Below are 12,579 nucleotides of genomic sequence, written 5' to 3' on the forward strand. Positions count from 1 at the left end.
TCTCGTCAGGCTCTTCCTGCTGGCGCCGACGAGCGGCGCGTGGACGCGGAACGGAGGACGTCAGGATCGCCGCGTCTGAAAGGTAAGTATTGTCCGCTAGATCGCTGCTGCATCGCTGTGAGATCTGCCTGTGTGACAGCTCACTAGCGACCATTTAGCGATGCACCAGCGATCCTGACCGGGTCATATCGCTGGTCGGGATCGCTGGTGCATCGCTAAATGTAAAGGGGCCTTTACACTGGACACAGCTGGGACACCATGATGAGTTTATCTCTGCACAATTATCTTTAAATACATACAATTGTAAAACTGCTTAATTTGACATATCAATTAAACAGCATTTTAGTTCATATGGCAACTGTTTTGAGATTTTGCAAATTAAAAGACATAAACAAGCACAAAATGTCATAGAAAGCCCCTTTATCTCAAACTATGGACATCATGTATTTTATGAGGTTTACAATTCTGTCCAGGTTTTTAAAGAGAATCTGTCAGCAGGTTTTTTACCATTAAATCTTAAAGAATCATAATGTAGGAGCAGAAACCCTGACTCCAGGGATTTGTCACTTGCTCAGCAGCTTGTATGTTTAATACAGCAAGTTGATGCCCTTTAAATATTGGTGGTCGCCAATTTCCCTTTTTTCCGTCGCACAATATTGTTAAGCCATAAAATTCTGTCTGCCTGAAGAGACCAGTAGGGGGAGTATACAGCATACTAACTTACACAAATCTTGTCTCCCCCTAGTGGTGGTTGCAGGCAGGTGGAATGTGATCATGTATTTATGCCTGTATGAAGTGAAATATTGGATGTGAAATTCTATATTAGATAAAAAAAAAAATATAGATTATAAAAGAAAATAAGCACAGAATTTTGAACAGAAAATGAAATAATAAAGTGAACCCTTAAACAGAGAAGATTTTAATCAATAACTTTTTAAGCAAAGTAAACACGGGTTCTGTAAATTATTCCAATAACATTTCAACGTTTCATTTTTTTATTTGAAAACAACAATTGCAACAATTTGATAAGAAAAGACATTGCATATGACATGTTACATCACTTAAATTGCCTCTGAAAGCATTTATCTAACATTACACAGCAAATGGAATACCAGCAATATGAAGCCCAACAGTTGTATGCCATGTTACCAGCAGGGTCTATAAGACTAAAATATTACTCAAGAAGAAGCAACTGACTTATACAGGGTAGTGAATTTGCCCACTGTGGGTTGAAGGGAGTCTGTCACCCCCAAAACTAAAGTTGAACTTTTTAGACATTCCCCTATAAACATCATACTGATTCTGTACAGTTTAGTACACCCTACCCTTCGCATGGCCAAGGGATTGGCGCACCCCCCCAATTACCATCTTCCACTCGTCCACTTACTGTGAATGACAGCGCTTGCTTTGAAGCAATGCCTAATCTAAATCTCCAGCCCATACAAATACTGACACTGCCGAGGTCAAGAGCATACACAGTGTCAGAGAAAGCAGGGGCAGAGCTCCCATCGCGCTCTGATGCGTAGCGGCCACTCGCTGCACACAGGATCGCAAAGCAGCCGATGCTGGCAGAAGAGGGAGATGAGAACTAGCACAATGGCAGTGTGTGTGCACTCTCATCTTCCTCTCCTATGTGTAGTGGCCACCCGCTGTTGTGCATGTGTTCTCATCCCTCTGCTGTGTCTAACAGCCGCTCGCTGCACACAGGATCGCACATTAGTGTGAGAGCGCTCTCACCTCCCTCTCCTCTCAGCATTGGCCTCCAACTGCTTTCTGATCCTGGGTGCAGCAAGTGGCCGATAAATGCAGGAGAGTAAAGATAATGCTCCTGCACATACTGACAGTGTGTTCTCTTAGCCAGTAGAGTGTCAGTACATGTGGCGTAAGCGATGTCAACAACCATAAGGGCAGGGGTCGGAGGATGGTAATTGAGGGGGCGGAATGGTGCACCGAGCCCTAGGCCTTACTAAGGATGCAGCTCATTTACACATATGCTATAACTTTTTATATAAAAGAAAACTACTAAACTCTACAGTACCCATATGATTTTATAGGATTTATAATAACTATATCAATGTATAAGTAGTGACATTTCTGATTTTGGGGTGACAGACTCCTTTTATCCTAAAAAAAAAAAATTGAGTAAAAACAAATACATAGACAATAGTAGCAGTCCTTCCTTTTCTGGTTATTGCTAAATTACAATAGGTGTCACCTATTTTCCTTATTAGTAATTTTACATAATTTACCTCCAAGTAAATAAAGAGTACAGTGTGGCAATTTAATATGGAATGGATGCATCTTATCCTATTATATCAGTACATATGGAATGCTATGGCGGCACATAATAGTGAATGCGCCAGTCAGTGCAGGTATCCATACATAGGCAGTCTGTGTACACACCATAAGCAGCCTGGTTTTGGAGATCACAAAATAAAGGTCTATACAAATAGTAAAGTCAAACTAGAAAATTGATGTCTAGAGAAGTGTATCATTATCCACATATCCTATCTATTATGCATGTGTCCTACCGCAGACCCAGCTGGTGCAAGCACGATAGTGGAGAAGGCCATGTAAATGTGCACTATGGACTAAGGATATTTTTATACCTGGGGTTATTTCAGCTCCTAAATTGGCAGGTTCATCACGTTTGAAGGCAATAATAATATAATATGCAGCACTTTTCTTGCAGTAAAGCAACAGATTGCATTGTCAGACTAATTCAAAACAACCCCGTCATTTTTATTATGAATGGAAGCCACGACGCAGAATTAAACCAAGTCTAACTTGCAAACATAATAGTAAAAGTGAGTCAAAAAACGCTGCCCAGAAGCATTGTACAACAATCAGAGAAATGGAAAGACAGTTTACAGTAGATGTTTTATTAAAGGGGTTTCCTTGGACTGTAATATTGATGAGTTATCCTTAGGCTAGATCACTAATATCATAACAGTGGGGGTCCTACTTCCACCAATCAGCTGACTGGAGGAGCAGCATCACCCATATTGTGCAACAGCCAGAACTCCATACTATTGGGGGTGGCTGGGTCTGGGTATTACAGTTCACTTTAATTTATGTGACACGGCCCACTTTAGTCAGCTGATCGGCAGTTAACTGGAAATGGCGTCTTCGGTAATTTCATATTGTTGGTCTACACTAAGGGTAAGTTATCAATTGTACAGTCCTGGAAAATATACGGAATTCCTAAAGTGGTTTGTTGCAGCCAAGATCTGATTTGTGCAATTTGTAATAATGTGATTAAACATTATCGTGCCCAGGGCTCCCTGACTAGGCCACATTAATGAACCAGTAGTCAAATGTATGAATGGAAATGTGGGAAAGAGAATGTATGTCTAGATATCTACTATATATAGATATACTATGTATAAATACATAATATATATCTATAGATATATTTATATAGTAATTAATACTGTAACAAAATTCAGAATATTTTCATATTTGGTTGAGATGACACTGTACAACTTTTACAGATGAATGCAGGAATAATAATGAATAAATGGAAGAAATACCTGCGCAAGTGGAGTTGTCCAGAATATGAATCGGACCACAGTCCTGCCTTACTGGTAGCGATGTAGCGAGCACACCGGGATAAACTGTGTGCGGTGGTGGACGTGCCACAGCGGTGACGAAGAAGGTCCGTAGACCTTAGAAACGCGTTGGCTTCTAGTTTGGCCTGTACACGCTCCCTTCCTTCCCCGGTGACGTCACCCAGCCTCGCCTCCCCGCCTCCCCTCCACGCCACAGCTGCTGTATACTGGCGGCGCCTCTCGGCCGGAGCGCGCCGCCACTCATCTCCAGCGGCTGTTAGCTTTGGAGATTACCCGACCACATCGCCTATTGGGGCGACTTTTCTTTAGCGTCACATCTCCAAATCACACCGCTGTGGCACGTCCACCACCGCACACAGTTTATCCCGGTGTGCTCGCTACATCGCTACCAGTAAGGCAGGACTGTGGTCCGATTCATATTCTGGACAACTCCACTTGCGCAGGTATTTCTTCCATTTATTCATTTATTTTCTTTGCATTTCTGGGTAAGCACAGACCCAGTATATACCAGCAGCAGGTAATCCCCTATTATCCATAGCGTACAGACCAGGAAGCGCCAGTGTACACTTGTTACCTCATTTTAGGAATAATAATGGAAAACCCAATAGAGCAGCCCCTGGCAGCAATATAACACCGCTATACAATGTAATTACTTATTATTGGATTATCTTCCAGCTAGTGAGTTTGCTTTTTATAAGGACTTCATGTAACTAATTTTTCCCTTTCGAATAGCTTTTTCTGAATGTTTTGCTTTAATGTGTGGATTAATAACATTGTTTGTAATAACAGATAGGGGAAAAACATGTCACACAATATAATCACTCAGAGCTTCCAGGTCTTACATGGTGGTTTGGGGATCACTCCGTATAGACAACCATGCTGTTTATGTCATGGGAGGCGTCTTCCTCAGACATCTGTGTGTCCATAATGGTTTCAGTATGAAGAATGCCGCTATTTTCACTGGTTTCAATGACTGTATGTGAATACATGTTGGATGCTTTGTCTTCTTGGGGTAGTTCAGTTACAATATAATGTGTGGTACCTTCTTGATAACTGTCATTACCATTCTGAGCCATGGCTCTGGCTAATTCTTCAGTGACAATAATCTGTGAGATTTCTCCATCTTCACACTCAACTAAACGCATTTGCTGATCGGGTATACTAAGAGTATGGCTTTCAGTGTTGTGCATTATTATATGAGGACCTTCTGTGGAAACCATGTGAACTGTGCCTTCATCATTTACAATGACTTGGGTGACTCCTTCTTGGATCAGCTGATCGGCCGCAGCAGAATCACATACTGTGAACTGTAAGACCCCCTGGACCATGTTTTTGAAAGCGGATTCATGGGAAGCGGAAAATCCAGAAGAATGCATGACTTGTTGAACAACTCCTATTTGTTCAACTTCTTGCTGATCTTCATGCACTTCATGATATACCTGGATTTCTTCAGTATTTGACTCCACACACCCCTGATCATTTGCCATCCCCACCAATGACTCTTCAACTGCTTGACTTTCCAGAGTGTGCTGTCTCTCTCCATTTGCAACATTACCAATCTCTGTTACAGCACAAAGTAAAGCATCTAGAGCAGAAGAGGAATCAGATGTGTGTACAGCTTGTGATGCATCTAAAATACTCTGTGCCATCACTTGCTGCATCACGTTACCATCAGAGTCGGTTAAAGTCTCTATAGCAACAGATTCTGCAACATCTGTTTCTTCCATTGGGCCTTCAACCACAACAACTTGTGTTGTTCCGTCCCGCAACTGCTCACTAAGGATTTCACCTGGAATGATGTCTCCCATGTGAGCAGTCTGATCCGTTGCTATAACTTGACCATCTTCTGTTATGTGCACAACTCTTGCCACCTGACCAGCCATGGCCAAGGTCTGCAGGGTGGCGGCTGCAGTTTCCTCCACAGAAGTGTCAATGGAGAAATTACCCTCATATTCATCAGAAAATCCTTGAATGATAATGACTTGCTGAACTTGTTCAGGAGACTGCGAGACATTTCTAGTGGCTCGGACATGTTCTTTCAAGGGAGAAGGTTCGGCAGATGTAGCTGCAGTGAATGGGCTATCAGTTTCTACAAAGTTTGCGCCTTGTCCCTTTAAACGACATTCAAATGATTTTGAAACAATACCTAAAAAGAGAAAGTATAAATTACTAAAGGAGTAATAAAAGAGCATTGATGCACAATTATTAGTAACCAGTAACAGAATAGTAGACAATGGTCTGTGGTGGAAATAATTGACAATAGCTAGAGCAAAACATGTTTCTGTTCTCTTACAGTTTCCTATTTGTACTGATCTCTCCATGAAATTTCAAGCGTGTTATCAATAATTTATTTTTGTTTTACTTCTCAGGCTTTTCAAGGTTAACAATAACCCACTGACCATCATTCACCCACCCTGCCCTCAGTTTTTGCTGACAGACAACTACTACTACTGTGGCGTTACAACTACATTACATGTGACCATTGCAGCTACATCACTGGGCTCAGTGTTGATGGTCAAAACTGTTGAGAACACACTGCAATTTTATGGCTGCTTTTAATAACAAATTTTTAAGCGAAAACTGGGATTAGATGAAGAAAATGGGAAGATTTTGCTGCCTTTAACCAAAATGCTGTAAAAACTGGAATCAACCATTTGATATTTATGATTAACCATTACCCATCTCCTCAAATAGAGTGTGATTTTTGATGCAGCTTTTTTTGTTGTTGTCAGAGACTAGTGTCTGTCCAAATGTCAGGAAAGGTATAGAGATTATTTGTTGCAAAAATTTCAGTGACTGAATTCTGTTAATGAATTGTGAGGTTTCTGCATCATGTGGTAAATGTATGATAGGGGTAACGTTTCTCCTTGTGGAGAGTGACATGCCATGCTTGGCATGAAAATGTGAGGAGGCTTTGAAGCCTTGCAATACTTCTCTGGTCATGTTGCAAGGCTTGCTAAAGGGTCGATATTGACTTTTAGGATTGCTACTCCCAATAGGTGGTGCTAGAGATTTAGTCCTCTTCCTCTATGCAGATGCAATTTGGAAATGTATGAAAGAAATACAAATATTTCTAGAGAAAATCTTCAAAAGAGTGTACCAAAAACAGCATATCCAACAGCAGCTTTGAAGGGGTGTTAACATGTTCAATCTTCAAGAGTGCACTGCTCCTTGACATCCTGATTGCCAGGAAAAATGTTCTCGTGAAGATTGACAATTCAGACCAGCAGCACGGTGGCACTAATGGCACTAATATTGCAAGCTATGCACTCTCGATTGCTGCTTGCAGAGGCATCTTTGCCACTGCAGCAAAGGAGTAGCGCAGAGGCAGTAACGCTGGTTAGATTCAGTGGCCTGGCAAGCTTCAGAGTGGTGTGACAAGGCTCTAAAGCATGGGTCCCCAACCCGTAGCTCGGGAGCCACATGTGGCTCGCGGTACCATGGATTGTGGCTCGTGACTGTCTGCCAACTTGGTGCATTAGCTCCAGGTCTAGCAAACAGGTACGAAGAGAACATCTCAAAATGGTGAATTTTGTGAGTAGCCCTGCACAGAAGAGCAGATCTGGATGCACATACACTGTCTTGGGGTTTAGAGATGATTTAGGTATGGTATGTTGAAGGATGATACTACCTGTTAGAGGAGGTTCTTGAAGCTGGATGTGACAGTGTGTTGGGAGTCCTTTATGGGAAAATACTGAATGGGAGTATTGTGGGAACAACCCCTGGATCTCAGTGTATTTCTTTGAAGTGATTTATGTGGAAAAGCTTTGGTTATGATTTTGCCTATAATGGGGGCTTTGGTTGACACTACTTTGAGGGGGGCGGGAGCTGGATGTGGCTCGCAACCATCTCTCAGTGCTGAATGTGGCTCGCGACCCTCTCTCTAAGTTGAATGTGGCTCTCAAGGTCAGAAAGGTTGGGGACCACTGCTCTAAAGCCTAGAGCCTTGCAAGCGCTGCATGATAATGCTTAGGTAACCAACCACTCAAGACTGCTGGGTGGCCAGTAACCTAAGCTGTACACTGTAAAACTAACAATTCCTTTATTCTTGAGAACACAGAATATTTTAGTAATTGGAAAGTTTCTAGTTTTTACAAATACTTTGCAATATTACCAATTTAAGGACTTGAGACAACACTTGTAAGGTAGCAATCACACATACAGCTTTAGGTGCAGTTCTAGCCAGAGTCAGATGTGGATACAAAAAACCCGCATATTTCAGTTATCCCTTTATGCCTCCTTGATATCAACTGTGAACACTGCCAGTAAAAAAAAATGGTAGCAATGATTTAGCCCAGAAGAGGTAAAAATAAATCATACGGAAGCAATACGCCTTTTCTGTACGGCTTTTCGAACATATACAGAATATCACTGTTTATGGCATTTAAAAACATTTTCTACCACACCGGAGAGATCACAAGTCTACAGTAGTGCGAAGTGCAAGTCCTAGAACTTGTAACAGATACAGGGGTCAAAGCAGATGCTATAAACAGTTATTCTGTTCTGTATTTTTGGCCAGCGGGCTCTATCAGTGGCTGTCATGGGAAAGGGAGGACGAAAATGAACATTTTCAAAGCGTTAAAGAGTTTCTAGGTAATATTATACAATGAATCTGGCACAATGCTGTTGAATTAATTTTTGGCAGGGCTTGCACTGCAGAGGCACGCGCTATGATATCAGTACTTTCCACTAGCAATATGAGTCTCATTCTGGAGCTTGGAAGAGTGGAGAAATATTGCAAAAAGGAAAGGGGAATGTGCCAAATGGTCAGACAGAGGAATATGAGAGCTGCGGAGTGCTGCTTGTGGCCATTACATATTGTAATGTTTATAGACATGTTTCTATAGACAGAGGGGTGAAGGGAAGAAAAAGAGGGTGAAGATGGACACTGTTCTTTAGAACGTCTTGCGAGAAAAACTGAGGTTATGATAATATTTACTAAAGGATGTATTCACACCAAGTGGATAACACCTTCGCTACTCTAGACTACTAGAGTTGCTGGACTTATCAGTTTTGTTACCCTTGACCACCAGGAATGTCGGCATTAACCCCTTCACTGCATTAGATTATAAGAAAGGACAGTCTTAAATGGAATCCGTCATTAGGATTTACCCCCTAAAAACTATTTATACGTGCATGTAACTGATTTCAAAACCAGTTCAGCAGTACCTTTACATGGCCAGTCTGTTCCTTTGTTATTTTGAAATCTGCATTTAAGCTGATATGCAAATGAGGCTTTAGATCTGAAACCTTTGTCACTCCAGCTCTATTACCCGCAGTATTCCTGCTTGTCTGATAGCCTCTATGTTGTGTTATGTCAAGCAAAACAGCTACCAGTCATGGAGGAGAAAGCAGCAGGGGATAGAGTAGAAAGATGGAGTAACAGAGCATGGGGTGTGAAAACCTGCTGCCAGATTCCCTAGCTACCTTAGATGACCAGGTATGATGACTTAAACCCTTCACTATCCTAGATCACAAGTGATTCCAGTTTTATCTTTTCACAATCCTAAACAACATAGAGAGTGGCATTAACCCCTTACCACACTAGACCAGTAGGGATGCTGCCATTATCCACTTCAAGCCCTATAATTAAAGCACACCTCTACACTTACAGTATTAAACACATGAATTGGTAAAAATGCTCACCCATCACACAGCTTATACAACAGTTCATAATACATATGTACAATATATAAAGGGAATCAAGGATGTGAAAGGAGATTTAAAGTTTAGTCCCCTTGGGTATATGGTGTCTTTAAGAAATATAAGTTATCTCCCAAATATTCAATGGTTACATGAATGTAAAAACTTTACTGCCCTCCTGACTACAGATGTTGTGTACGACATCTATATTATGTACAATATACTTTCAAATATAGTGTAATACCGGATTTCGGAGGACGAGATTTCTAAAATGTGAATTTTTTTTACTTTCCAGCTTTAATCATTCTCCTGTTCTGAACCGCGCACTGTGTGTATCGAAATCCACAGATGAGTTAGGTTGCCGTCAGGCAAACTGCACTACATGGGTAAATACTGCTGTCACGGAGGGCTGTGATGGAGTTTAACTACTCCAACACTTTAACCTCGGCTTCGTGGAGCCCTTGCTATTCCATCACAGTTCATAAATGTGATTGCAGGTCCATCTTTTGATTCAGCAATTTAATAACTGCAAGTGCTGTCAGTGTTGCTTTGAAAAATTGCTCCTATAAAGTATAACAGCCTCAATCATACTGTAAAGGATTTGCCCACTGAAGAATTCTCCATTTCAACCTTAATGAATTAATGTGAAGTTAAGGAAAGGATCATTTTAAAGGAAGTAAAGCCATAGAGTTAACCCTTAGAATACTGCCATTGTAACAATGGCAACAATAGACAAAACAGAACCTAAAAATGATCTTGAATGGCAGGTGTATGACTTCTTGTCGAGAAAATTTACTTACAGATAATAGAAATTATGAATCCTTTTGAGTATTTATGTAGGGTTCTTTTCAAATGTTTTGAGGTATTAATGTACGTTCAGTCCTTATAAATGTACAATTATAAAAGTATATGACATCAAATAGGTTAATCCATGGGTCAATTATGAAGGATAAAACTTTCTATGACACTGTAGAATTTCAGAATTTACAGCAGCTACTCAACTAATTCACTAAACGTAACCGACGTAGCAAATAACGGATGATCCTCTTACTGAAATCATGGTAATCAAGCTGTAGGCAGTGCATACAATTTACCATGGACTCTACAGCAATACTAATAAAGTACTCTGTGCCTTGTCATTAGCAGCGCCAAAAATTCAGTTAGTCAAACCTCTGTCTTGCTAAAGATGTCTCATGATTAGGATTGCAATGGTTGAGCAGCTGCACATAAGTCTTAGATGACCATATGTGATGCCGATTGTCCACCAGAGAAGTGGAATGCACACTGCCATGACCCCTAGTTCGATAAACCATGGTTCCCCATTTAGTAGTCTGGCGTATAAAACCAAAACAGGTGGATGCCTTGGGAATGGTTTCTTAATTGATCAGTAGCGACAACGATACAATTTTGTGATGGATTCAATTTAATTTTTTTTTTAAATATTTTTAAATCATGTTTTGCATGTATTGATGGAATTATGTGCTTCCATCTTTGTGACATTAAGAGGAAGTCCCTTACTTTTTCCATACTACATTACCATAAGAAAAAAGTAATTTACGTGAAATGATTCCAGTTGCAATTGAGAGCTTCACTGGACCACATAATGCTGACAATAAATTGGTCAAACAGGATTAAAAAAAAAAAAAAGTGAGTTTTTTTTCTTAACAGAATGCCACTTTTGCCCATTAGTTGTGTGGTTTTACAATAACAGCTTTCAGTAGGTATGGTGCGGTTCTGGGCAGAAGAAAGCAGCCATGAATTCTAACCCTGGACAAACCCTTTATTATGGGGGTTGTCAGGCCCCAGGGTACAAATCTGCTGTCACTTTATGTGACTGCAAACTTGTGAATGCTCACACTGTGCACTGTGAGGATTCTCCAGTGTCAGAGCAGGGAGTGAGCATTCATGTGACTGCAAGTATGCAATTTGCATACTTCCAGCCACATTCTGACTAGACATGTCCACACGTCTAGTCATCATGCAACTGTATGTATGCAAATCATATACTGGTCAGGCGCCCACTACCAGCACCGGAGAATCTTCACAGCACACCCAGTATGAAGATTCAAAAGTCTACAGTCACATAGAATGACTGCAGACTTGTACACTTAGGCCGGACACATTTAGAATACAGATGTGCTGAACCTGATAGTTTCTTAATTACAATAAAGACTCCAACTTCACTTAAAACAAGTTTAATACAATATAATCTGTAAGGTAGCGCTTGTTATATGTGTTGGGGACACACGCTAGGCAGCCAAATAACCAGATCTGGCACGGGTTTTCCATAAAACATGATCAGTTCATGCGGTTTATTCAGGCATCATAAACCATAAACAGCCACAGAAAGTTAATATCAACAGCATAGCGTCCATGACAGAGCTCCACTCTGTTAAGCCTGTACTCACACAGGTTGTACAATGTCCATTGTGCAGGCTTTCTAGCCTCACAGTTCTCACCCCGTCAGGGTTACCTCATGGCTGCTTCAGCTCACTGCAGACGTTCATTGCCTCTCCCTGGGAACTGTCAGACACTTGCAGCCATTAAACACAGCATTCACGTGCTGTCAGGAAAGGAGTCCCATCTCCCAGACGAGACCTTCCAAAATGGACCAACCGGGTCCAAGCATTCACTCCATGTGACATACCCTGGCCACCTTTTATGGTCCGTAGCCACGCCCACCGGGTCACATGGCTATGACCTCATCACAGGTCCTTCACACACTTATATACACTTTACTATGGCATTCTTAAACACACCCCTAGGTGGGTTTGTAGATAATTGATCCCGCCCGTCTCATCAATCACCTGAAGGGTTCTCCACTGACACATTGGAACGAAAGACCAGCTCTGCTGATCAGCACATGAGCAAGCCTTCATCTCAAGACCACCCACCTTGAGATACATTACGATCATTCAGCATCCTACTCCTATCAGGACACTGGAAATGCTTATATGCCTGTCCTGGGACACCCACACACAGCGCCCCCTAGCGGACACAGTGGTCACTACACCACAAATCACATGGGATCTAAATCTTCAACAGGATGCCGTTCACATCACAATCACTGGGTGGCCATGCACAGACACATAGCATAGCATCTTATGACAGAGTGACACAAAATCAGTTTGTGTTTTTCAAATCTGACCATCTTCAGCCACACACCTTGGGATATGTTTGACCAAAGGCAAGAATGGCTTTATCTGTATACTGAAATGTCAACATTTAGTGAGGTTTTGCTGCCCAGTATCAGTCCCTATGATCACTAAATACCTAAAATTATTATCTAAATAACACGGTAAAGTTTTAACCTGTCAGAATGAGCTAAAAAGTGAAATGGTAAAATTTGCTTCTCCTTTTATTT

General features: G+C 41.3%; 1 protein-coding gene across 2 annotated transcripts in view; it reads right to left on the reverse strand.

The window, feature by feature from the left end:
• Window positions 1-4,129: 4,129 nt before the first annotated feature.
• ZNF407 (zinc finger protein 407) overlaps window positions 4,130-12,579 on the reverse strand; it is a 740,003-nt gene continuing 731,553 nt past the window's right edge. For both annotated transcript variants that reach the window (XM_073566596.1, XM_073566602.1), the window contains exon 9: window positions 4,130-5,718. In XM_073566596.1, coding sequence (XP_073422697.1) covers window positions 4,430-5,718 — 1,289 coding nt within the window. In that variant the 3' untranslated portion in view covers window positions 4,130-4,429. The remainder of the gene's footprint in view (window positions 5,719-12,579) is intronic.

This window comes from Dendrobates tinctorius, unplaced genomic scaffold (genome assembly GCF_039654945.1).
Source record: "Dendrobates tinctorius isolate UK_male_01 unplaced genomic scaffold, ASM3965494v1 ptg000004l, whole genome shotgun sequence".
NCBI lineage: Eukaryota > Metazoa > Chordata > Amphibia > Anura > Dendrobatidae > Dendrobates > Dendrobates tinctorius.